Genomic DNA, 27,789 nt, shown 5'->3' with positions numbered 1-27,789 from the left:
TGTAGCAACCAGGCATACAGGCAGAAGTGGACAAAATGAAGGGCACTTAGGAAGGGAAGTATCTGCAGTTCAAAGCTATTTCACTAACCTTGCAAAGTTGCCATCACAGTTGTTCTCCCAGAGCAGAATTTTCTAGTAACTTTCTAGTTTATTTATAACACAAAATGGCTAAAGCCAAATGAGTCTGTATAAAGAATGAAAAATCTCATAAGCAGTTGGGACCAGACATGCAGGCAGGCATGAGCAAGAGGCATAATACAGAGCCCTATGGCTACCCGTGAGGGGGACATGAGGGTCCCTGAAGTCTTGCATGGTGGCTTGCTAAGGAGAAATTTCACATGCTGCTTCCCAGCTTTCTTCAAAGAGCTGGAGAAACTGCCATACCACCACATTTCCTGTCTGCAGGCAGTAAGGCATAGGATGAGCTTTCCATATTGAGCTAATGTGCTGACTTAACAGAATAGAGGGTGTGAGATGAGAGCATTGGCCCATCTATTAGTATGAGCCTGTGTAGCTGCATGGTTATTTCCAGGGCTTGCTGGAAACCCACTACTGGGCTGCTCTGAGAGGCCACAAGCATCCGCATGGCCCTTGCAGGGAGTCCAAACAAGGCTGGAAGGAAATATCAGCTCAGGAGGCATGTGTAGCTTCTTCACCACAGAAAATTGCACTCATCTACTAAGGACACAGAAATGCTGTGTGATGGATGTGGCCAACCTCAGTGCTGGATACAAGTTCTCAGAGATTTTACCACCACCTATATCAGGTGCCATGGTCTCCTTACAGCACTCAGCATTTACCAGGATAGCTCTAGGCAATGTTGAAAGGGGTTATAAGCATTATGAGACAACCAACCAACTAGACAGGACAGTACACTTCTCTGGAAATGGGACATTATGCAGTGCTCCCTACTCTTGCAGCATTGCCATCTGCAAGTGAAGGCCAGGGTTTGCTCAAATTAGTTCTCTAGCCAGGATGTACAAAATGTCCTACAGACCCACTTCAAACAAAACATCTGTGAGCACTGTGTCTGGAAATGAAAGCCTGAGAAAGGGGCTCCAGTTGGTATTTTGAACGACGCGGGTTTTACTCATTATACACTTTCAAATCTAAATTCCTCTGGAGCTTTGCTGACTGCCAGAGTAAGCCCCTGAAGACAGAGATTTACCCAGGTATTTTGATAGCAGACTCAAACCCCCTATTTACTACTCAGTAGCTCAGAGCAGAAACGCTAAATTACCACTCCAAACCTCCTCCTCCCGGACAAATCTCTACTCTCTGGCATAGAGAAAATGTGTTTCGTAGCTCCAGATAACGATTCATTTTGGGACTAAGATGTGACGCCTCCCCCCAGTCCAACGGAGCCGCCAGCGCGCTGCAGTGGCCCCTGAGGTCCGCGGAGGAGGGTGGTAGCAGGCAGCAGCTGGCCCCGACGCCTGCCTCCTGCCCAGTTGCTCTTGCTTCATCCTGCAAGAGCAGAGGACAGCGCGTCCCGCAGCCTGCAGGTGTCTCCCAGCGGAGACAGCTGCGGAGCCCCTTGGGATCATGTGTGGTACCAGAGCAGATGTTCACTTGCTCTTGGTGCTCTTTGTGAGACAGACCCTCTCTGATCCTGTCAGCGCGCTGAAGCACACCGACTACAAGAGGACGGCCGCACTCCCGCGCCTGCAGCTGCTCCTTTAACGTACAAAGGCAGGATTTCAAGTGAAGAGAAGAATGGGAGTCTGGCTGCAGCGTTTCTTTCATTGCTACAATAACAGATTGGAAGAAGCTGAGAGTTTTGATGCCTGGACAACTGGATTCTGAATCGTGAGAGGCTTTGGCCCCCCTCCCCTCCCCACATAAAACAAGCCCCTTTGACTTCTTCTCTCAGCAGGAGGGGGAGGGAGGGCGGATTTACCATGAAGACAAATCGAAGATGCAGAGCCCTGCTAGCAGTGAGTCTGAATCTGATGGCTCTCCTCTTCTCTACAACAGCTTTTATCACGACCCACTGGTGTGAGGGCACACAGAGGGTCCCCAAGCCGAGCTGTGGGAAAGAGAAGAAGACAAACTGCCTCAACTACAGCGGGAATGAGACTGCAAATGAGACAAACCAGAATGTGGTTCATTACAGCTGGGAGACTGGAGACGACCGCTTCCTTTTCAGGTATTTCCACACTGGGATCTGGTACTCATGTGAGGAAAATATCAATGCTGCTGGTAAGTATAAAATAACTTCCTTCCAGCTTGTGTTGCTTTGTGTTTGGCTCAGTGTGATAAACACACAGGCAAGCTGTTCTGTGTTGTATCTTAAAGCAGATTCACCCTGAAGAGAGAGGCAGGATTTTAACAGTTCTTTGTTGAAAACCAACCTGTTTCCAGCGAGAGCAAAGATTTGCTTGTTTACCTGCTGGCTGATGCAGGATCTGTGCTCTGAAGCCAGATGAGCCTCTGATAAGCAGTATGTGCTACCCCCATGGGCACTGCAGCCAGACTGGTCAGTGCTTCCCTTCTGGGAGCTGCTCCATGGAGCGCACAAAGAACAGTGGCTGGTAGTTGTTAAGGAGGTTCTGACATCTAATTGTAATTGCCCCTGAAATAACCTAGGACAGTGTCTGAACGACAGGGAAAGCACAAATGTCACAGTTTTTATCATGCCGTAGCCTGGACTGCCTGTTTTCTGTTATCTCTTAAACAAATGACCACCCATAATCCCTTCCTGGTGGCTGAATTGCATGTTTATTGAAGGAGAGTAGTGAAATGGCAGTTAAAGGGCACAACCGGGCACAAGAAGGTTCATTCCTGTTCCCCACTCAGCCATTTACTTGCTGAGAACTGCTCAAGAAGATGTCTCTTCAGCTGTTCAGAGTATTCATTTCCTCTGCTGTAGCCTGGCACTTCTACCAGGAGTAAAACACTGGAGGGTGGATGGGAGGTAGCAGCCATGGGACTGATTTAAGTCTCACCAGATGCAAACTGACAGTCCCTACTCCCAGAGCTGTCTGGTAGAGCTAACATCCAAACTCTGCTTTTAAAAGAGCTTTTTTACTAGATTATATGAGTGGAAAACAAAGTTTACAAATGTGACACAGTGTAAAATGGTAATGGCTTGTGTCATTGCCCAAAGAGCAGACTGGGGAGTTGATCCTTTACCACTGTTGGGAGAGGGAAACAGTTAATCATCCTACATGTTGTGTCTCTGAGGACATAACCTCCCTGATAATGAAAAGTTTATGAGATCATGGTAAAACTTCTCTGTAAGGATGTACTATAAAGCAAGGCAAACTTGGGGAGAAGCTCACAGTCCATTTCATCCCAAGGTGCTGTGTATATTCACTGTTATTTTTGTGGATAATGCTTCAAGAATTAGTTGGTCATTAAAATCCATTTTAATGTATGGAAATGCAAGTTGATGAACTTCAGCCTTGGGACTGTCAATAAACTGTACCATGCTGAAATGAGGGCACCAAAGTAACTGTCTTGATGTTAGAAAAAATCTACAGAAAACAAAGATGATTTGTCTCACTGCTTTAGAAATAAAGATAGGCCACAGCAGCCTGAGTGAGCAGCTTAATGCTCTGACTTCTTGAGCATCTTAGCTGGTATTGGGACAATTAAGCACGCCCAAATTTCTGGCAGATATTGAAAGCTTTCCAAGCCAAGATGTATGTGTGAGATAAGTTGTAACTGTGTGACTCTAGCCCACTCAGAAAACTGAGTTATATGTGGGAGAAGAGAAAAACAGTGATCTATTCTGTACTAGGTAAACAAAGCTGTGCTGTAGTGGGTGATTTCAGGAGATAGCTGGAAGCCAGCTTTAGAAAGTTATGGTGAAAGCAGGAGCGAAGGCGTTGTTTCTCCCTCCTCACTCCACCACAGCAGGCACATGTGTGTTTCCTCTTATTTGGAACACTAAGTTCGTGAAAAGTACTCTTCAATTAGCAGACCAGAAGTGACCAGCCTTTGGAAAGAATCCAGCCAGCTACAGGAATGTATCGGCTTAAACAGTCAGCTGCCTCATTCAGGATTTACCACAGTTATTTTCTGGTAAGGAACAATGTAATGGGCACAGATGTAAATTTGTCCCTGAGACTGTCAGCATAAAATAACCATGAAAGGTCTTAATTCAGACTTATGGGTTTGTAATACCAGACTGTCAGTTCGTTATTATGGCCTTTTGCAACCTGACTGGTGATCACTTTACCTGACTTCCAGGGTAAGGAGGCACCAGGCAGCCTCAACCAGCAGCACTGAGATCATGCTTATACATACGCTCTGATGCTCAATATATCTGTTTGTAATGCGCCCCATGGGCTCATCACATTTTCCACAGCACACTTACTGATCACAGTCCTGTAGGTATCACAAGTCACACAGTCATCATGTTGGTAATTAATACCCTAGGATGCCAAGAGAACACCCAGAAAACACCACGAAGCACACTAATACTCATGTGTTAAACTAATCAAAATCCCTAGCTTGAATGCACGCTATACTTTCAATGTCATCTTTCTCAAAGCTTTACCAATAGAGTACTGAAAGTGACGGCAACAACAGCCTTCTTCCAGGCAAAGTCCTTCTGAAAGCCACTCCATAGCCTCACGCCTGTTTCAGTAGAACCTGTGGCTACAGCCTATGGTCAGCAGCATTCCTCCAGCTCCTGACCTATCCGTGATTCCTCACTGCCAATGTCTGAAGCTAAGCAACATGAATCCCACCAGGAACACATGAATGCCAGTAACACTCTCTGTGATTGCAATGCTGTCAAAACCTTCCAGAGACTCATAACTTTCCCAGCTGTAAGCTACATTCTTCATCTACCCATCAAGCTTTTGACTTCTCTCTCTCCCTATAGTCACAGTGCTGTCAAAACTTTCTGCTCCCTGCACTGGTGCAGCTGCAACACAGCTGATCTTGTAGTGCAGACACAAGAGGACCAGTTCCCAGAGGGCTGATACTGCAAAAGCCAACACTGCAGGGCTTCCAGTTGTTTGGAGTGGCTGGGAGTCTGTCACACTTTAAAGTGACATTTAGGCTGCAATCAAATGAATTTTGAGTGCCCTCTCCTCCTGCTCTTTATCTGAAATATCCATTTAGATTCCAGATGTTGAGGTGCAAAAGGCATGCCGTCTACTCTGTGCAGAGACTAACAAAGTGGGACTTCATCTTGGGGCAGGTTTCTAGTTTTCACTGACATCTCTAAAAGGGATTGAGTGCTATGATTAGTTCTGAAATAATTTGCAAATCTAAAGTTTACTTTTATTCATCATGCCTAGGAAGATAAAGAATCCAAAAAGCATTTAGTACCTGAGAAATAGAATTGTGAATCCCCTCTGGGAATAGAGGGACTGGAGCATATTCATTTAATTAGTGGGTATGTCCTCTAATTATTTAGCACAATTTCTAACTCAAAAGTATGCTGAATCCCAGTCTATCAAACAGAGGATGAAGGCTCTCCTTTTCAGAGTGGTTTCATGCTTTGGATCCCACACGGGTGGAGGCACCTTCTGTACAAGCAATGCACCTGAACTCTGAAGGCACATGAAGATAGAGCATGTGCTATGGGCTTTCTAGATTGTGCTGGTTATGAGTCCTGTTCTGCAGTTACACGCTGCACAGGGCACTTGATGCTTCCTCCTGGCTCATGAATTCCTTGTCTATGGCCAAGCGTCTCTGGCTGAGCTCTCTATAATTTAATTTATTTTTGAGTATGACTTTGAGTGCAAATCTCGTTTCACACCTGCAGCCTAGGTCTGTGCTTGTGTCAGTCCTCGACACCCCAGAAGATACCAGACAAGTGATGTGCCACAAGAGTGGCAGTGGTAAACTATAGTTTCTGTGACTCAAGAACATATACGCGATGAAAAAATAAACACATGGAGTAGGTAATGGGGCATATCTTCTCCTAACACGTAGAGGAGTTTCAGAGCTGGGAAACAGTAACAAGGTAGCTGAGTTTTCTCAATAGTGTGTTTGCTTTGATTTTAATAGAAAAAACCTATGAACTCAGATCTTGTTTAAACAAGATCTTGTTTAAACTTAAGTTACTAATGAACAGTCTCAGCAATAACATCCCCATTCAGAGGGAAAAGCAGCTGCCTAGGTGCCTTTTAAGAGTACTATCCAGTTGAATAAAAAATAAAGCCTTTCCCTGTTGTTCACCATGCTCCATAGAAGCCAGGGAGATCAGAAATGGGTACGCATAGGCTTGTTTTGTATTCTTGGAATAATGTTTTGAGGCTAAGGGGTCTCCTTGTATGCTCTGTATCATATATTCCTTAGCACTCTTCAAGAAGTAAATGGTAGAGTAGAATTTAGATGGTATGTAAGGATGCATCAAAATGTGCCATAAATACGGACGTTAAATGCACATTTGAGAAGGAGCCAGAGAACAAGAGAGGTGTATCTTGCAGGAATGAATAAATCTGTGACATAGAAAGACAAGAACTAGCCATACATTGTCACAAATGCAGAGCGGTACTGCATAACCCTTCTTCCCTGCCACCATGGGATAATAAGCATATGTGATTCACCATAGGCTTCTGTCCAGAGAGAGAGATCAGGGAGAAGCACCTTGTGAGTATATAATTAAAAGCAAGAGGAACTGGGAATTCTTGCTAGATTATGAGAAATACAATATAATTGGCATGACTGAAACCTAGCGGGTTTATTTGCATGACTGGAATGCAAAAATTGCTACTTATAAATTGTGTAAGAAGGAAAAAGTGGTGAAAGGAATTGAGTAGGTAGAGCTCTATATTAAAGATAAAATTTCCAGTGATAGAGGAACTGAACCCAGGGGGCCTGGATAATCTCCATCTGAGGATGTTGAAATAATTGGCACATGAAAATACAGGGCTAGTAGCAAGAATCTGCACATTGCTGTATTCAAAGAAGACTGGAAAAAAAGGATACAGGCGACTTGAAGCAGCAACCTTAGGACAGTTTTCGGGGACAGCACAACAAATGGGTTTTATCAAAGGCAGAGTTTTATTAAAGGTAAATCTTTTAACAAGATGAATCACTTCTTAGACAAGGGTAATAAACTATACCCAGTCTGTATGGATTTACAGAAAAGCATTTGATGGAATGTCCCACTGAAAAATTTTTTTACAGAACTACAGAGAATGGAGGGAATGGTAACAATGATGTGGTGATAGATATAGGTATGCTTCACACCAGAGAATGCTGAAGAGCCTGAGCCTCTTCAGGCTGGAAGGAAGGCACAAGGTACGGAGAACTATGGTATTGGTGGGGATCAAATGGGAATGACAGAGATCAGACAAAAAATATCACTAATTGCTTGTGTGACTTAAGAACAGTAAGGCATAACACACAAAAAGAAATACTCCTTCCTACAGAGCTCCCTGCCTGGGGATGTTGTGAAGGCCAAAACTGGGGATTGCATGGACCCAGGAAGCAAACATCCATTTGTGTTACTGATATGATCATTTGAGAGTAACCTCTGGCCAGGAAGTCCCCAAACTACTGATGCAGTACTGACATTACAAAGGGAGTACATGAGCAGTATCACCCTATATCCATCATTGGATGATGATACAAAGATAGTGAAGTAGGTAGACCTTTTGCTTGAATCTGTGGTGCAGATTTTACTTTGTTTTGTTTATTACATGGGGATAAATAGAAAGGCTGTCAATTAGCTAAAAAATAATATTAGAAGAAGGCTGTGGCAAGTAATATAAAAACAGAAATAGTCACACTGGAGATCAGATATTTCTAGTTATCACCTATTTTGGGTTTGGGACTGGTTCTGTTATTGCTGAGATTAGCAATCTAGGAAAAAAGAACTAGGGATAGAATTCATGTAGCCTAAAAATGCAAGATGAATCCTACAGCAAACCTGTGGACATTATCAAATGCAGATGTCTGTGCCTAAATTGATCATCATCACTGCAGTCAGTAGAGAGTAGTGTGTACTTCCTGGGGAAATTAAATTCCTCCTCAAACAGGATGAACTGTGCCCTGGGATTATGTATTTTCCTCATTGGCCAAAAAGGAATCTAAGAAGTTGCCATTTCTAACACAGAAGCCTTAATTTGAAGAGAATAATCCTACTTTAAATGTACTCCTCACATGTGCTATGGCACAAAGTCTTGGAATATTGGCATTACAGAGGAGACTTTTTTCTGCATAACTCAAAAAGTGAATTGGTCTGATAGAGTTATAAGAATAGTTTTAAAATTTAAAAAAGGTTAACAGCACCAATCACTAAGGCATAAAACTGTGAAGTCACAGGCAGTTATCAATTGCAGGCAAAAGGTAGGAAATAAGTTGTGGGCCAATATTTGTCTCTGAACTGCTACGTGCTGTGATACAAAGGAAAGGTATTATTCTAGGAAAGAGTCAGCACCACTTTGTAAGGCACAGGTAACACCTGTGCTTTTTGTTAAAGCCATCATGCAGAGTTATGGTAAGAAAAAGAGGGAGGTGAAATAGTTGCAGAGTGGAATTTCCAAGGTTGCTAAGGAAAAGAGAATCTCTCTTGAGAAAAGAAAAACTGGTCCTCTTTAGTATAATGTATCAAAGATCTAGATGTGATGGTACCTTCTATACATATATATAAAATATATAAATATAGATAAAATATTTATATTTATATATATTTCTTTATGCATATTTTTATATTTTATATATAAAATATATAAATATATATATGGGTAAATATTAAGAAAATAATATGACTTAAGTAACTTATCATTGAGAAAAAAAAAGTGAAAATCCAAGGAAGGGTTCCCAGAAAGTGCATCACTGGATTTCACCTCCACAGAGGGCAGTGTGGGCAAAGGAAATTCATGGGCTGAAGTGGGTACTTCTTAAAGTCACAGAAAGAAGTGTAGGAGGGCAAAAGAATGTTTCTGGCATGAGGAAGCTTGGAGTGAGTCCTGCATAGATGATTTGTTGATATCTTAAGGAGGTCTGAAAGGAGCCATCTTGGTTTGACTGCCTTGCTCATACCATGTCTGTATTCTGTTACATGACATCCATGCTTTGGGGTTGCTGCTGGTCACCAGTGAGAGCCAAGAAAAAAAAGGTTGTTGACTTAATGCATATCGTGTTTTCTGAAGGGTTTTATGCCTTCTCCAAACCATCAGAAATTGGCTACAGGTGGAGACAGTGTATGAGGAGGTTGCTTTGCTGCCGTGGACATTATTACAGCTTCTCAGTATCTAATTGATATGTCTGCTCATGCACTGAACATTAAACTGAGGATCTAATTTGGGATCAGGAAAGAAATCTCCTTCAGGCTATATAACAGCGATAGTAACAAGTTTTTGCCTTCATTTACAACATGGGGAAAGGTCTATTTCAGAAAAGCACTTATGAACTCCTCCTAACAAATCCCCTTTTTTTTTTTTTTTTTTTTTTTTTTTTTTTGCAATGGGAAGAAATTGGCCTGGCCATAGGAATTTAAGCTGTAGGAGTCTTCAGATCTGTTCATGTTCCTCACAATATTCCTGCTCTCTTCCTGTTGGTACATGATAGCTGTGGTTACTGTGGCGGTGGTTCTTTATTATACACATTCAGTTTTTTATAGCATGTTGGGGATATTTTGTGCCTGCAGTGCTCTGGGAATTTTGGATTTTAGGTCCTCCTGATTCTGCTAGAGAGACTATGCTATTCTGCTAGCTCTATGAACATCTATCATACATAAAATGTGGACATAAAGTCCCTGCAGGCTGAGACCCATAAGAGAGGAAAGTAAGGGAGTAGGCAATAAACAACCCCTTATATGAGAAGTTACACACTACATCATGAGCAGAAACTGTTCCTTTCTCTTTGGAAGTGTTTGTCCTCAACCATTTAATCCAGTAACCTTAAAGGAGCCATCTGAGAGGTTCTAGTAGTTCTTTGTAAATTGAATAAACTTCAAAGTGCTAGAAGACTAACACTCAAGACTAAGGCCCCATATTTCAAAGAGAACAAAGATGTTTACCCCAAAGTCAGTTAATGAAAAATATGAATAGATGCATTTAGGGCTACAGAAATAGATGCAAGATGGAATATCAAGCATCATGGTATCACTATGGTTTTTAAATTACACCAGATACAATCCTGATTTTAAAACTTTCTTTATATAGATTAGCAGAACTTGCTTAATGACAGATCTCAAAATGAGGATTTACCAGGGAATAGGGTGGCTTATAGCAGCATCCTCTGTTAATCGTCAATTGGTGTAATGTTACTCAATATTCTTGTCGGTAAACAAAATGGCAATATAAATCTTTGCTGATCTAGCTTACAAATGACTACAGAAGACAGTAAATACAAGAAGCAGATGCTGTTATTATGGAATGGCATGGTTTGTAGAATAGTCACAGGCAAACAAAATTCAGTGTAAGGTATTCCACCTTGAATTGGCTGCATTTGGTGGGGAAAAGGACACAAAACATGTTTACAGTGAGGGAAATTAACTGAGAAAAAGAGCCATTCCACCATTTCTAGAGTCACTAGATCCAGAGAGACCAAAAACCACATCATAATATCATTCAGACTGATTTCACTGTGCATAATCTGGCCAGGAAAAAAAAAAAAAAACACTAAATGAGAATTTATTGCAAAGTTATTAGGTAGAAGCTTGAAATTAAGGTTTACGAGAATAAATGCAAGCACAACTTTTTTCACTTGATTTTAAAAACTGGATATTATATTTAACCTCTTAGGCTGTGGCTGAAAGGTTAAAGTTATCTCGGTTTCCATACTCCAAGTCAGGTGTGCCTGCCTGGAAAAACAGGACCCCTCAACCAACAAAACATCTTTGGGTAGGGAAGGTGGGAGAAGTTTCTGGACTTCGCTTTGAAACAGGCAACCTAAATTACCATGGCTAAAAGGAACAGGCTGCAAATAGATGGGCAAACCAGGGAAGAAATACTGTTACGGTGTTAACTGTGGAGAAGAAATACAGGTTGATGTAGTACAGGCTCTGACATTCAAGGTTGCCTCCCCTCCAGCAATCCCTTTTCCTCTTACCTACAGCAATCCCTTTTCCTCTTACCTACAGTCACTTGTGCATGTTTCAAGCTGCAGACTGAGGACCTGTGTTCACAGCAATGTGCCATGCCATCAGAGGAATGCTCTGTCCTGAGTCTGTCTTTTCCTCCATTTTGGCACACATCAGCTTTTGATGTTTCCATTGTCTACAGTAATCCCAGTGAAAAAGAGTTTTCTTCTTTGTTGTCAGTGACTTTCATCTCAGCCTGCCTGGCTCATGTATCTCTGGAGCTAGGGAACAGATCCAATGCAAATACTCTGCTTGAGCATTATCTAGAAAGAAGCACTTGGCATGGTTAAAAGAGAATCCACATTGATCCACAGCTAATAAGTGGAAGGAGTGGGAGCTTTTGAACCACATTTCTTCTACAGCCAGGACTTTAGGGTCTTATTGGCTATTTAATCCTTTGATCTTTGATAATCACCAGCCTAAATGCACCTGCTAATGCAGTCACCTGGGAAAATGCAGAAAGCATGACATACATCATAAAATGATGTAGTTCATACAACAATGTACATACAATAAGTACTTCATGCAAGTACATTATCAGCTACATCTTCTGTTAAAAGCATCCTTTCTAATTTTTCTCAGTTTTCTCGGGAGACCTTATAGTCCCGCAGATACCGGACAGCAGATAACTAGTTTATTTTGGCATGTTTACAATTAGCAGAGTAAGCACAGTGTGGCAGATGGTCACCTGTGGGATGAAGAGGTGAAAACTCCTCCCATTCTGTGACTTGAAATGCTAAGAGCACCTCAGAATTGTTGATTTAATGTTTTCTGGATTGTAAAGTCAGGTCAAATTTGACATGAGAATAATTGAAAGCCTCCCTCAGCACCACTATTTCCTTGGTTCTCCCAATCATTTAGAAATCTGAACCACTTTCCAGCTCTCCAAATGGTAGATGTGTATACAGCTCCATCAGGTCTCACCAAGATAATCAGATGAGTCTTATGACTTGGATGCATTTCAGTCAGACATGATTTGAGAGCAGCCTGTGGAGATGTTTGCTTTCAGATACTTTGCAAGATTTTTCACATCAGGAAGAGTTTAGCACAGAAAATGCAGTTTCCATGGCACTTAGTCCCAGTTAGCACAAGCGTGCTAGGCATTGCCTGCTCTTCCCACCCCTTCTGCCCTCTACATAGCTCTCTACTGCTCCAATGAACCAAAGAGGAAACTCCACAGTGGATTACACCTCTCAACAGAATTATTACCATTTCTTTGTGAATATGTGAATTGAGGAAATTTTCATTTCATGCCTGAAATGAAAAAGTGGAAATCTTCAAGTTTTTCCCCTTTAAAGGGTAGAAAGTTTTAAGACTGAAGTTTGCTGAAAGAGAACAGTAGTGTAGCAGTCAGATTTAAAAACAACCCCAAAAGGGAAGAAGATTGTGAACTGTCTCAGCAGAAGCTGAGAAACTGAACAAATTCTCAGGTTATTTGAAAGTAAGAGAAATGTTGATGGGCAGTAGCTAGGGATGAGAGCTATCAGAGTGAGAAAAAGCCAATTGTTTTCATAGTTCAAGACATATTTTAGTATAATTCTGTATGAACTTTACTTTCCAGCAGAAAATATTGCTCCAGCCAAATCAACACAGCCAACTGGAAAATGTTGATTTTGCAACTGAATACTCAATTTTTTATTAGAAAAAAATCAATTAAATATTCTGTCTGGGATCAGTTTAATCAAAAGTGTAATATTTCACTCATTAATTAATCTGATACGGCTCAGTTTGAGTGACCTCATTAACCTATATTTTCCCTGATGTAGTACTTTGTTTCACTGAAGTTGTGTTGGAGTCCTCAGTCTCGTCTAGGCTGGGATCCCTTGGGGGTTATATCTTTTTTTAGACAAATACAATGATTTTACTCTCAGTAGATGATGTGGGATTGCATCAAAATTACATGACTCCAGATATAATTGGAGAGATAAAGATTTGTTAGGGCCTGTTGGGAAAAAGGGGACCTTGTCTTTCGTAGGCTGGGAGCCAGAGTGTTACTAAAAGGGAATGCTGTTTAAATGAAATGTAATCATTTAAATTTTCATCAGAACTGTACTTTTGAACTCATAAAATTTTATGCAGAGTAAGTGAATACAGACAGCTTTTTCTTTTTACTGCAAGATGAAAAGCAGAGTTATAACAGAGATCCTTCTTTCAGTCAGAACTACCGGAATTCTTTTAAGTCAAACTATTTAACTAGAATGTTTTGAACCACTGTAGTTGGAAGACATACAAACTAGGATTTTTCAGAGTTGTTTTTATTTTGCTGCCCTGGTTATTAATGAGGCATTTATCACTGGTTCAGAGAGGAAAGGCCCAATATGTGTAATCCAGGATATCAACTTCTGTCCTTATTATTGCAACAGCCATCTTATAAACTTAGATTTTTGTCTTAAAGCCTATGCTTTTTGCTGTGTTTTCTGCCCTTTTCCCCCTTTCCAGTCTAAACCACCAGTTTACTGAGGTATACTCTGGACAAATCCAGCCAGTGGTGTGCAGTGAGGGGTCCTAAAGTCAGGAGCAAGCAAACCATAGTTTAGACAACTGGTGGAAGAAACAGTAGAATACATGTGGGTCTCACAAAGGCAGAGTCATTCCAGTGTGCACCCTGGGCTTGGAAGTATACCTGTGCTCTGTAGTTTAGACCTAATCTATGTGTGCCTAGACCTGCCTTTCCAGCTGCCCTATGCAGCTCTCTAAATGCTCCCTAGTATCTTCCATAGACCCATAGATGGATCCAGCCTGCATCCACTTTGGAAGCTGCAGCTAGGCACATCTGGTCTGTTGCAATGTAGTTTCAATGCCCACAAGGTGTGCAGAGCTTAATGGGGCAAGCAGCCCAGAGCCCTGGGGCCAGTATATCATGCAGACTTGATGGCTCTACGGGATCCATTTGTCTTAACTTTCTGGCAGGATTGAATTTGGAGGATTTGGAAAAGCCACTTCTCTTTCTAAGCCTTTGCTTTCAAATTATCGTTCAGGCTAGGGAGGTACAGATGCCTCTGAACTCTGCCTGAGAAAAGTAAAAGGAACAAGCATTTGCTTCCAGCACAGAGTCACAGCTGTACAAAGTGTGTCTGACACTATGAAGTAAGACTTCAGTGGAGAAGGTAAGAAAGCAAACCCCACTATCTCCACATGCTAGGGAAAGGGAGGTGTCTGGGTCTACCTATCTGAGGTGACAGGACACATGGGTAACCACTCCACCATGTGTGACTGCTCATTAGCAGTGTTCTGCAGTGCCTCTTTCTCATCCCTGAAGCAGCCTTACTCATACCAGCTCCTTTACTTTCTCCAGAGCACAGCTCAGTCAGATTAGTGCCTGCTTTTCACACAGCACCCTACTTTTTCTTGAAGTGATTTGGTTTTGCAGACATGAGACAATTTCCATGAGAAATATGTGCCAAAGACTTGGAAGGGCTGGAAGCTCAGGACTTCCCACCATGCTGTGAGCAGCAGAGAGACAAGAAAGAGCATGGGCCTCATGCTAGAAGCAAGACAGAGAGATCATCTCATTATGCTGCCACAACTTTCTCTCTGTTTCCCTGGCACTGACATGTGATAAAATCCACATCTTCAGTTTCCTAAGAATATACAGAACTCAAAGCCAAGCTTTCTTCAGTAGAATCTACTAAGGAGGTTGAAAGCATTTGACCTCCAGTGCTGCAGAGCCATGAAATGAGAAGATTCTCAATGAGCCTGGCTGAGGAATTGCTGTGCATGCTCTTGGGAAACTGAGCCCAGGGAACTTTAAGACCCAGGAATTTCTCCTCCCCTGATGGTTTGCTGTTGGTATCCTTCCCAGTTCAGGCTAGGCACATATTCAAATGCAGATGCATGCGCGTGCATGAGCACACGCACTCGCGCACACATACACATGCATGACACTAATGTGACCACACAGACCAACCTAGAGAGAGCTGTGCCAAACAGCACCCACAGAAACACAACATCACTTTCAGCAAGTTCATTCCTCTTCCTTCTTTCTGGCTGAGCAGGTTTGCAAATCACTACTGATACGTGCACACCCCTTCTGTCTGTAGATACACAAGCACATCACACTAATGATCCCTCAGATGTTACCATGGGCTCTAAGTCTATCGTCCATACCGAGACCTCAAGACTCTTACCCAGCTCAGACCTTGGGGCTTTTCAGATCTCTCCTCCCACTCTCTGGCTGGTTCAGTTTGAAGTTCCCTAGCAAATTACAAATAAACTTACCCATACACATATCCAGGATTAGATTAATCAATTAAGATTAGAGAAAAACACAAGCAAATTTTGGGCTCTTGGTGGTACCCAGTCCTAGAAGTCCCTATGACCCATGCCCCCTTCTCTGGTAGCCCAGAAGGCTCAACTGAGCCCATGTAGAGCCAGCCTGGTTATAAAGGAATGCATTTGCAAGGGCTTGCATAGACGATGTTTCTACCTCACCCTTGGGAAGCCCTAGAAGAAGCTCTTATTGGTGTTAAGGTGGTTGGTCAGTCTTTTCTACTCAGCCTCCAGCAGCTCTCTAACACTGCTGAGCTCCAGAATGCTACATATACACTGTACATGGCCATTGTTCCTTCATGGAAGTGGAGAGCATTCAAGCCAAGTCGGTCCTTTCTAACTCAGTTATGTGCAAGAGAAATCACTCCTTGGCTTTCTCCTCCGTCAGAATTGCTGCCAAAAAAGGGTGGCAGGACTATCAGGTGGATGAAACCTAAACGCTGTTCTTGTTGCATCTCTAAACAGCCTTTTCTGTATTCTCTAAAGACTCTCCAGGAGCATGGTTATGAGGAGAAGATGCATCTGGAAAAGGGCAGCACAGCAGGATAAACTCTTGCCAAGTCTAAAATTAAACTTAAGAGGGCTTAAGAGATCAGTTATACAAGATACCCAAAAATAACTTAGAATAAATCCTAAGAGGAACAGTGAAAGCACTGCTGACATCTTCAGTTCTCAGTGAGATGAATGTCTGCATGTTGAAGTATGAATGTGGTCTATAAATACCACCAGTGGTTACCACTGAAATGAAGGAGAGGTTTCCAATGCTCCAGCAAGAGGAACAATGATGGGAAGTGTTCTTCATCAGGAACTGCTTGTGCAGTTCATACCAAAACCTTTAGCAGTAACCCAGGCACAATCCAGACATCAGCTGCTGAAAATGGTGTGACCTCCTTCCACACTTTTGCGTCTCCCATCTACAGTCATTCTTTGTGCTATGGCACCAAAAGGGCGTTTTCTGGATACTCCAGAATTTTCTGGCCACATTATTTAAATTGGAGGCCTCAGCCACAGCCAGCTCTCCTGGGGGAAATGTTCTGGTCAAGGAATTTAAGGGAGGATGAGGATGCACATTCCTCCAAATAGCACATGATTACACTCTCTACATATGTCCTGCAGACAAGGCACCTGCAGCCAAATACTGTGGTACCATCAGTTTCCTCAGTACCTATGGGTGTTAGAGAGGCTTTGTACCTTGCCATGTATCTGAAAGGTACCATTTATCTCCAGCTCTCGGAACAGCTGTGCAGTTTCTGTAGTAGCAAATGCCATTCCCCTTTGGCTGTCTTGGGATAACATGATATTTATTAAAGGTTTTGAATAATATGGCTTCAGATTCACTGGAACCACAGGTGAAAGATGACTCAATGCTACTCAGTTTAAAGTCAGGTTAAAATTGTGATAAAAGTAGTAACTTCCCTCTGGAAAAAAAAAACAAACCAAACCATAAAACCAAACCCAAAACATAGATCCATATGGCTAGAATGAAAAATTGTGCTTAATCTGCTTATATCAAGTCCAAATTTAAAGGTTACTCTCCCTGTATTCCCTTGATTTTAAATCAATGCATTCCTGACACACCTCATGCCCTAAAACGTGGAGTCTCTGGATGAGACTGATTCATTCTTACAGCGCAAAATATTTTATAGTCCACCTATTTCTCTTTATTTCTTGGTCAGAGTCCTAAAGTACACCCCATATGCAAAGACAGTTAGGGAGCTGGGCCTGTTCTTGTCCCTACAAATAAAGAAAGGATGACTACATAGATGACAGAACAGCTAGAGAAGTTGGGTATAAGGAAGAGTGGTGAAGCCCTGGGACCAGAGCAGGAGAGAAACCCCATCCTTGGCGTCACCAAATAATGGGTATCACGATCCTTGAAGTATTTCAAGGTTTGGCTGGGAAAAGTCACAGCTGATCTGATCTGATCAGGTGTTAGCAATAATCCTGTTCTGAACAGGAGGCTGAACAGGAGACCTGCAGGGTCCTGTGAACACAACGCTTCTGTGATGCTGTGATTTCTGTCATCCATCAGATATCTTTCAGTCTGTTTGCCCAAAAACTTCATAACTCATTCATCTGACATTCCTTCTGCTCAGTTATAGACTGCCCTCTGTTTTGGAAACAGAGATGGTGCTTTGATAAGTCAAGCGTCACTTCCTTTTCTTGACTGTCCTCTTGGCAGTGCCTGGATGCAGAGTAGGAATCCTACCCCCTGCCATGGAGATACTGAAATGTTCGTTTCAATGTGAAGTGAACCTTTTCTTTTATAGGAACTCGTACAGACACAAACAGGCTACAGACTATGTACTCAACACTTTTCAGCATATTTAGCATAGGTTTAAAACTGCAAAAAGTAAATAAAAAGTGGTAGTAATAGCATTATAATAATAGATTGTTATTTCAACACAGCTATCATTTGAACGGTTATGTTTATCTCAATCCTGGCAGGAAAGACGCCAGAAAGATTAACGTTTTATATTGGTTTGTACATATAATTAATTAGAACCAAGAAGAAATTACACACTGATTTCAACATCACTACAGCATTTCACTGTTTATTCTTTTTTAATGGCTCACATTTCCTAAATCAGCCTTTTGACTGTGCAATTAAAATTGAGCAAAACTACTAAAAATCCTACTGCTATATCTTTGCGTCAATTAAAGTCTTGAAGGGCAAAATGGATTCTTCTCCATTACCTCTGTCAGGCATGCTGGGCTCTGATTCCTCAGGGCAGGCAGGATATTGGTCACTTTGGAACATATCATGTTGAAGAAAATACATACACTTGGTGAACAAATGCATCTAAAGCAAAGGACTTATTTTATAATCTCTGATTGCCTGAAGAAGTAAAAAAGAAAGGTCAAAACATCCACCCTTAAGACACATTTCCTGCTCAGAAGCAATAGGCTTTTCAAGAATGCCTGCAAAAGTGGAGGTGGAGACCTAAACAGTGAAAAGTTAATTTACAGTGATAAATGGATGCAGCAGCCACAAAGCAGAGGGAGTGGCTCAGGGCTGTGATGGTCATAGCAAGGCATTTGCTTGCCTTTTTAACAGGTTTTTTTTAATGCTATGCAATTGCATATCTTGCTTTGTGATCCAGGTTTGTCTGTCCTAGTCACATGTGTCCTATCTATCTATGGAGATGTCTGTGCCCATGGCAATGCTTCCTGGCACTGGGAGGTTGGGTCACACCCTGGTGGGGCACAGGCATAGTCCTGACAATGAGGAGGAAGGCAAAAGTGTTCATGAAAGAGGCCAGTGCCCTCCCAGTGAAAAACCCCTGCAGTGCTTTGCACTGTGTCACTCCATTTGGAGTGAACGCTGCTCCCAGCCTTGGGAAGGAGCATTGCTGACCCAGCAGGGTTCAACTATCAGAGAGCACTTTTTTCTTCACTAACTGTATTTCATACTCCCGGTGAAGGAACTGTAATCCTTAGGGAGAGTCCAGCCTTGCGAGCATTGTGGCTTTGGTCCAGGATGGAGGCACAGGTAGACGTCTGCTCTCTGTGTAGTACTATAGAGACTCAGGTGGCAGAAACACCAGTCAGAAAGAGGAGGCAGAGCAAAACCGATCCACTTCTATGTCCTAAAATAATCCTTTTCTTTTGAAGGTGAAAAATGTCGAAGTTTTATCGACCTTGCCCCGGCTTCTGAAAAAGGTAAGACAAAACAGTCGAGACTTCCCATTTCACAAATAGTATCAGTATTGTTACTTTTGCTTGAGTGCCAGGGAAAACTGCTTCCTAAGCACACAAGGACATACCTGTCATCCAGATTACATACAGCCAGGTGAAACAAATGCTAAGGGTTTAACACTGCTGTTTACTCAGTAAATGCAGATCTGTCATTTCTCTGATGTAATTTCATTCAGCTGTAATTTTTAAGAAAATAAAGATCTATATTATAATACAGACATTCCCCTTCTCCGTCTAGTGAGGAAGGACATGCTACATGGTTTCCCCAGGCCATGAAGACGTTTATGGTCAGAAAATTGCAGTCACAGTACCAAAAGTCTTTTTGTGAGAAGGCATCACCTAGATGCTTGTTTGTTTGATTTACCCTTAAAAATATATATAAATACAAAGGCATAGAGACAGCTGCTAACATCATCTTTACCCTGGTATTGGAGTTGTAAATTCCCAATCGCAGTTTAACCTTATTTCAAATTAGTATTTATAAGGAAAAAAATGGGTAGAATTCAATTAATGAACCAGGCAGCTGAGCTCATCCTGTTCCTGCCCAAGACAGAACACTTTGCCCGCAGCTGGAGAGGTGCGCAAGCCTCTCAGTGTCCTTCACACTAACAATGGGCTTCTGGAGAATCCAGAGGACAGATGGAAATTCATGTTTGTACAAAGAAGTGGTGTATTTTGTTAAATCATTTGAGAAAACCACAAAACCTTTTGGGCATACGGTACCTTCATCAGGTCTGACAGAGAGGCAGCAAGTGGTGTAAGCAACAGTTGTACTTTGTCTGAATTGCCGATCTGCTGGACAAATTGAAAGAGAAGGGCAATTACCATTAATAAAGCAGTAGGGTATTTCAGTGCAAGAAGTAGTAACAGAGACAGTCTCTGTGAAATTCATTGTAAATAAACCTAAATAAATTATGCACGTAAGTGAAGAACAATCCTGGGATTACTGCCACTAATGGGCTCTGAGTTAAATCTTACACACACAAATGTGACCTTGGGGCATAACCATTCTTGTGAAACTACTAGCTCAATACTCGGCAGCAGTCAGAAAACAAACTACCTGTTAGAAAGCATTAGCAAAGGACTTGAGGACAGAGCAGAGAGTATTCTGTCTCATGAGGACTGTATACATCTGAAAACTTTGCCTTTATATAAAATGTAGTGTGGTATTTTGTCTTTTTTAGTCCAGCTCACAGAATGGACGCAAGAATAATCAGAGTCCTGGAAGGTTCTGTAAAAGGGCGAGACTAAGACTCTTCAGCCCAAAAGAGAGACATGGGAGAGGAGATATGATGTCCATTGATAAAGATGTAAAAGGAACTGAAAAGGAAACCTGGGTTATGGTAGATCTCTGCCTTTCCCAGTACTAGGCCTAGCGGGCACTGCATGACGCTTTTGGTAGACAGACCCAAAACAAGCACCATGTGTCTGTTAGAAAGACAATGGGATGTTTTTGTGCTTTATCCGTTTTTTGTGAAAGTTCATTATGGTGCATAATGCTTGGTGTCATCACCCACACACTTTCCAAAACAGCATCTAGTGCTTCACTTTAAGTATTTTTTTTAGTTGTGTGAAATGCTGTCAGCAACTTTTTTAGAGTTGTTGCATGGCATCAGTATGTATTTCTAGACTCTTCTATTTTTCCATTTTAAGGAATGAATACTTTTTTTGTGTGCTGGTATAAAGAAAATTATATCTATTTCTGAAGTCTTTCCATGGAGTTGTAAGGCATTTTGACAGAAAGAGAGGAGAATGCTCTTTCAGGGATGGAAAGTGCTGACCATCTGACTCATAAAACCAGGATAAATTCCACAACTGTAGATCAAGTTGGACACTGCAGCATAGTTAATCTGAATTTTTCACCATCAGTCTTGTACTGTCCAGAGATCCTTTCACCACATCTGAAGAGAAAATTGCGAGTCAGTGATGCCTGACTTGTATTCACTGTAGAATTCCTTAACTTTTTTAATTAATCTGCTCTTTTCCAGTTAGAAGAAACTGCCCACTCTTTTAATTCCTTGATCCCCTCACTAGCATTGACTTTAATGGTCAGAGGTTTGTCAACTACTCAGTTACACACAGTGACAACATTGGGACAGATTCTTGATTCTTCTTCTAAGTAAATGAGAGATGATAAAATGCAAAATTTGAGTTCAGTTATACAAACATATTTGTGGTTTCCACAGTCCATTGTGTAACTGGGAATTTTTGGACTGCATTCATCTTCACAATGATACTTCAGCTTATTCAGTTTCTGTATATATTCTTGGCATTACTTACTACTGAAAAGTTGTTGTTCATGGTTTCGACTACCTAAAATGTCTCTGTGAATACATGCTTTGCTACTGCAACTGAGCACTCAGACTCTCCAAGGTTTTCTTCTGAGCTGGTTTTCCCTGATCTAGAAACAACATCTGTCTGATCAACTTCTAAGCTGTTGCAGCCTATGCCTACTTCTCAGCACATCATCTTCCATTTATAAGACATGCTAAAATGAAGCCTAAGAACAGACTTAGTCTAGCTGTACAGCCAGTCTCTTCTACATCAATAAACACAAATAAACAGCAAGTTTATATTAAACGCCTGAATAATATTTAAAACCTCCTTAGCATAGAAAAGCTAATCACCAAAACTCAAAGTAAAATAAAACCGTCTATGGTGAGGCCTTACTACATCCTTGCCACAAATCTTGCATTCATAAATGAAAAGGTTTCTTACTGTAAAAATGTGATACTTGAGCTATCTTTAATCCATATGTGCTGATCTCTAGTGTAGCTGGATACATCTCTGATCAGTTATTATACCCTTTGAACCAATGACATCTGCTAAAAGGAGACAGCAAAATTTGGGGGAAACAGACCCACAGTGTGGTATAAATAAGCACTTCCAACCTACACTAGGAGAGCTCTTCCGTGCATTTAAGGCAGCTGCCAGCAATCTGTCAGAACCCTGTAAGCCTAACATTGAATTTATTAGCTATTGGTGGTTGTTAGTGCCAAATTTGCTTAACAAAATGAGCTTGGTGATGGTACATAACAACTAAAAAAACCCCAAATTTCTATGTCCACAAATATTTCTTCTGACAGTTGCCATTCACTGTCAACAAAGGATGATGGGTCAATAGCTGGTTACATTGGGCATCATCAGGAATTTTACTGGGCTGTCACAGAGCAGATGTTGTTGGGTCCCAAAAACTGTGCTATTTTCTAGTTTTCATTACAGTTGTGAGTGGTAAGATAGAAAGTACTTCCAAAATGACTTGGAAGGAAACTGTCACAGTAGGCTGAACCTGATCTTTCAGTTCTGAATTGCTCCTGGGATCTTCTCCACAAAACTTAATCAAAGTTTTCTTCCTGTTGAATATTTGGATTGCTGAATCACAGAATTGTTTGTCTCAGAAAGGATCTAAAGGATCATCCAGTTCCACCCCCTTCTGCCATGGGAAGGGATACCTTCCACAAGGCCAGGTTGCTCAAATCCCTGTCCAACCTGGCCTTGAACACTGCATACCACAGCTTCTCTGGGCAACCTGTGCTAGTGCCTGACCACCCTGTCCAAAGAAGAAAAGGATAACCTACTTGTTATGCTGAAAAGTACACACAGTTTTCAGCAGCTTGTGGCCTCTCCTCTCCTTTTGGGCTGCTGTAAACCTTGCTAAAAGCATCTTTCTGACAAGCTCCCTGTTCTAGTACCCAATGAGAACACTGAGGCTGGGACACAGTCCACCACTCTCCTCCTCCCATCACACCTTTTGATGTACCTTTTAGTTCCCTTTTCCCACTGTTTCAAATCTGTGCCCAAGAAGACTTCCAAGAGGCCATGGAGGATACATTCAAAGGAAGAAACCAAGGCCAAATATTATGTCTGGAAACAGTGGCAGCACAATAAAAGGCAAAAGATAACAGTATGCCCCATCAAATGATCTGATAAATGACTTCACAGACCAGCATAACATCACAGCTATACACATATACAGGTCTGTTCCTCCCCCTGCCTAGGACTGTGTGAGGATTCAAACGCCCTTCTATAAATGCATAAATGTCAGCTGTCAACCACAGTGACACAGAGACAGGAATCACGATCTGCCAAAATCCTGTGTAAGTGAATGCTGGGATATATCCAGTGGAAAAGAGTTGGAAACAGCATTTGCACTGGAAGAACTTTGCTGGGGAAGAGTGAGGATTTGTAGGAATTGTGGTGCCCTCGAGTTTTTGGGATGGGTTCAACAGTGGCTGTGACTCAAGCACAAACTGACGTGAGGTTTCCTATTGGGAAGTTGTCTCAGGAATAGGCTCAAAGGTCAGTCTTGGCTCAAAATTTAGAGATGGTCACACCAACATAGGAGAGGATTCACAGAATAAACTCCTTACTGGTTCGGTACAATATGATCTAAGTTACTCCAGTGCTCTGTAGGACATCACTTGCCTCAGCTGTGGTATCTATGGAATACCCATAATGAATGGCAAAGCAGGAGGTCATCATCAGCTGCCTATCTTGCAGTGCTTTCCACCTATATGTAGGGAAATTCACATGCATAAAATAAACAAAGCTTTTTAGAGACCATGGAGACCGAGACAAGACAAAACCTTGAAGAAGGAAAATGCTCATTGCTAGTGAGCATTTAACAGTCCAAAATGTTACAGGGGATTTTTTAAATTGGAAACTGTACTGGCAGAGGCAGGAGATGCCTTCTGCATGTCCTCAGCACAGGTCATGATTATGCATCCTGTAGAGATGAAGCAATAAAAATTCTGTATTGTCTAAAAAGTAGCTGGCAAAACTAAAGCAGCACATGGCAAATGGCAAATAAATAAAGTCTCACCTAAACACAGCACAGAAAAAGAAAAAGCTGAGCCAAATATGTGCATGCTCCTGAGCCAGCTCTACAACAGCAGTTAATGAGAAGAAAAACTAGATGCCTGATTTTAATAGATACTGACATAATAGGTGTAACAGAAATTTGATGGGAGAAAGATAATTAGTAGGACAATAACATCTTGGTACTGATGACACCGAAAGACAAAGCAGATGTCATGTACTAAAGCTGAATCAGAATAATAGAGTAATGTCATTTATGAGCAACACAATCCCTGTGGATGGATTCAATGCCCAAATAAAAAATACAGAATTACATTAGTGATCACCCATTGGGACAGCTTACACTATCAGTGTTAAGCTTGATGTCAGAGAAGATACAAGTACAGAAAACAAAACTGTAGGAGCAGACTTCAAAACCCCATGTTTAGACTGAGAAAATGTCGTGCTCAGTGTGATGGAGGGGCTAAAATTTGGGCAAACTTTATGAGCATGGAGAAATTAGTTGGGAAACTTGTAACTCTTATCCCTGAGATATACCTTGTATCTGTGGCTAACAGAGAGAGACATTCAGCATCCTTGCAGAAGCAATGTAAGTTTAAAAAACCCAAAACTTGTGAAAAAGGGAATGCAAGAAAAACAAGAGCTGATTAAAAGAAATAAAAAGGTTCATATAAAAGGACAAGTGGAGCTTGAAAACTGTAAAGATACTAGGTATATTACAGGCATCTAACTGTCCACAAATCTTTCTCAGTCACTGAGTGACTGAGAGAAAATGGGAGATAATATTCAATGTTGATAAACGCAAAGTGGTGAACGTGAAGAGTAATCCTACCTTTACATATATAGTGATGGGTTCTGAATTAGCTTTTTCCCCTCAGGATAGAGTTCTTGGAATGATGACAGACACTTCTATGAAAACATTAATTCACTGCTCTGTAGAGATTAAGAAAAGACGAAAAGAAATATTAGCATCATTGTAGGAAATAAAGAACAAAACAAAAAGTCACCATGCCACCACATATATTCCTGATGTACCCATCTGCAGCACTCTGTGTGCACCTCTCATCCCTCCCCTGCCAGCCCCAGCTCAGAAAAGTTGTGATAAAATTTAAAGAGATAGAAAGAAGAGTTTGAGAGTTATGGTCAAAGACTGGGGATACTTTTTGTATGAGAAGCACAACACAGAACAGATTTCAGGCTGGAAAAGAGACAAATGAAAGTTGTAATAGCCGACTTAAAAAAACAATCCTTTTTTGTGAGCTGGATAGCTGTTCCTGAGAGGAAAAAAAGAGGATAGATTTTCTAAAAGGACCAGAGACCTGCATCCAATGAAAAGAAATGTAACTGTGTCTTCCACAAGAACTATACACCTTCCAAGACAGTCCAGTAGTCCAATTCTACTGTCTTCTTGAATATTTTGTATTCTGCTTGCATTTTTCTTGATATATCTGCAATAGTGTATATACATACCTACGCAGACAAGTACCTGGGCACTTGTATTAGGAGAGTTATGATTAAATATACAGGAAAAAAAAAGTGTTAGTAACATTTTATCTGTGTTTTCTTACACATCTGTTAAGAATCATTAAAATTATTTTTAAAAACTAATTAGATATACAAAGATAAAACCATGCTCAAGAGCAGAATTCAAGCTAAATTCTGAAAAAGGAAGCAGCAGTCGTGCTTCCCATGCTGGTGATGCCAGAGACATGGAGAACATTGGTTCTGTGGGCAATGCTAGCCACAAGGCCTGAACATAATTTACTTCTAAGCCCAGTGCTGAGGGTGGACTACAAGCCCTGCAATGTAGGTCTTCAAAGGGAAGCATTTAATTCAAATATGTTGATTAAAGCATATGAGATAGTCCTGATTTAGTCTTTTCCACTATATTATTCTACTCACTATACTACTACTACACCAGGAAAAAGAGAATATAAGCACAAAGATGTTCCACAGTCTAATCAGTGCCCTACATATGATTAAATTAAGAACCAAGCTCAGTGGCAGAACCATAAAAAGTCATAGAAAACACATCATCATGTAGAAAAGAATCATTTTATGATTCACAGCTCCACCTCATCTTTCAAAATAAATAAACTAATGAAGAGCTAAAGCTAAACAAAACCAAAACAGCTGGCATTTCTCCTGTCACCTAAGCAGTTTCAGGTATTTATCATACGGTCATGGACAGTGTGATTGAGTGCACCCTCAGCAAGTTTGTGGATGACAGCAAATTGTGTGGTTCAGTTGATACTCTGGAGGGAAGGAATGCCATCCAGAGGGACCTTGACACGCTTGTGAGGTGGGCTGATGCCAACCTTATGAAGTTTAACCATGCCAAGTGCAAGGTCCTACACCTGGGTTGGAGCAATCCCAGGCACAGCTATAGGTTGGGCAGAGAAGAGATTCAGAGCAGCCCTGTGGAGAAGGACTTGGGGGTGCTGGTCGATGAGAAAATGAACATGAGCCGGCTTCAGTGTGCACTCGCAGCCCAGAAAGCCAACTGTATCCTGGGCTGCATCAAAAGGAGCGTGACCAGCAGGTTGAAGGAGGTGATCCTGCCCCTCTACTCTGCTCTTGTGAGGCCTCATTTGGAGTACTGTGTGCAATTCTGGTGTCTTCAGCATAAAAAGGACATGGAACTGTTGGAACAAGTCCAGAGGAGGGCCATGAGGATGATCAGGGCTCTGGAGCACCTTCTGTATGCAGATAGGCTGAGGAAGTTGGGGCTGCTGAGCCTGGAGAAGAGAAGGCTGCATGGAGACCTCATAGCAGCCCTCCAGTATCTGAAGCGGGGCTTTAGGGATGCTGGGGAGGGACTCTTCATTAGGGGCTGTAGTGATAGGACAAGGGGTAATGGGTTAAAACTTAAAGAGGGGAAGTTTAGATTGGATATGAGGAAGAAGTTCTTTACTGTGAGGGTGGTGAGGCCCTGGAATGGGTTGCCCAGGGAAGTTGTGAATGCTCCATCCCTGGTGGTGTTCAAGTCCAGGTTGGTCAGAGCCTTGGGTGACATGGTTCAGCATGAGGTGTCCCTGCCCATGGCAGGGGGGTTGGAACTAGATGATCTTAAGGTCCTTTCCAACCCTAACTATTCTGTGATTCTATGTTTCGCAAACTGCAGTCTATTTATCTATCAGATTGTCTCATTTATTTTACAGTAACAGGTAGTTTTGGGTATCTCTGATGGCTTTTAGGATTATGAAGCTTACTTTGCTTTGATGAAACGTCTTTCACAGATCTGTGATCTACTTCTACCAGGTTTTTTACACTGCAGCACAAGAGGAGCAGGCAGACAGTCTGGTATGAGACTGCATTAACCAACTGACGGGCTGACTGCTCAGAGCTGAGTCCCTATGCCAGCCACAACAGCATGCTCAGTGTTTATTCCTTTCACCACTTCTTACTGATAGCTCCAATATTTCTAGCTTTTAATACCCAATATTGGAGCAGCTGAGCAGCAAATGACTGAAATCATCAGAAGAAAAGTGTGAGATTTACATGGCTCTTTCAAGCTTACTTTAATGCTTTTCCCCCAAAACATACACACTTCTCAGTGTGGACCTATTTGTTTATTGTTTTCCTGTCTTCTCTCTTCACTCTTGTACTGAGCTTGAACAGAAGAGATTAAAGCGAGATTCAGGTGTCAGTTCCAAAATAGCGGGTAAGTATGGAAGATCAGAGCAGTGGCAGTCAGGGTTAAGAAACATAGGGACGGCAATATAGACCAGGAGGAACAAAGCAGACACGTCCAAAAATGCAGAGGAAATACCTTTCTGCTTAGGTAAACAGAACACCTTAAAAATTATTAGTGCAAAACCAGACACCCATTAGGTCTATGAAACCAGCACCTGCTACATGTTTGCGGCTGCCAAGTGTGCTCTCAGCATCACACTGCTAGCTCTGGAATTGAGCATTAAAGAAATAACAGATTTTTTCCCTCATGTGGCGGACCACTGTGTCAGTGCCAAGGACTATGGATGGTCAGCATCTTTCTGAGA

The 27,789-nt window shown here is 41.7% G+C and overlaps 1 protein-coding gene across 3 annotated transcripts in view; it reads left to right on the top strand.

Annotated features, from left to right (window-relative positions):
• The first annotated feature begins 1,228 nt into the window (after positions 1-1,228).
• The window catches only part of GSG1L (GSG1 like), a 56,633-nt gene continuing 30,072 nt past the window's right edge, over positions 1,229-27,789 (top strand). The window contains exons 1-2 of one of the 3 annotated variants that reach the window (XM_057406593.1): positions 1,229-2,202; positions 18,887-18,934. In XM_057406593.1, coding sequence (XP_057262576.1) covers positions 1,902-2,202; positions 18,887-18,934 — 349 coding nt within the window. In that variant the 5' untranslated portion in view covers positions 1,229-1,901. The remainder of the gene's footprint in view (positions 2,203-18,886; positions 18,935-27,789) is intronic. The other 2 variants (XM_057406594.1, XM_057406592.1) reach the window with 2 other exon arrangements.

Source organism: Pezoporus wallicus, unplaced genomic scaffold (genome assembly GCF_028554395.1).
Source record: "Pezoporus wallicus isolate ANWC-B61680 ecotype Strahan unplaced genomic scaffold, APGP_CSIRO_Pwel_v1 contig_6155, whole genome shotgun sequence".
Taxonomy (NCBI): Eukaryota; Metazoa; Chordata; class Aves; order Psittaciformes; family Psittacidae; genus Pezoporus; species Pezoporus wallicus.
Note: the sequence above shows the minus strand (reverse complement) of the source record. Positions and strands in the feature narration are given on the sequence as shown.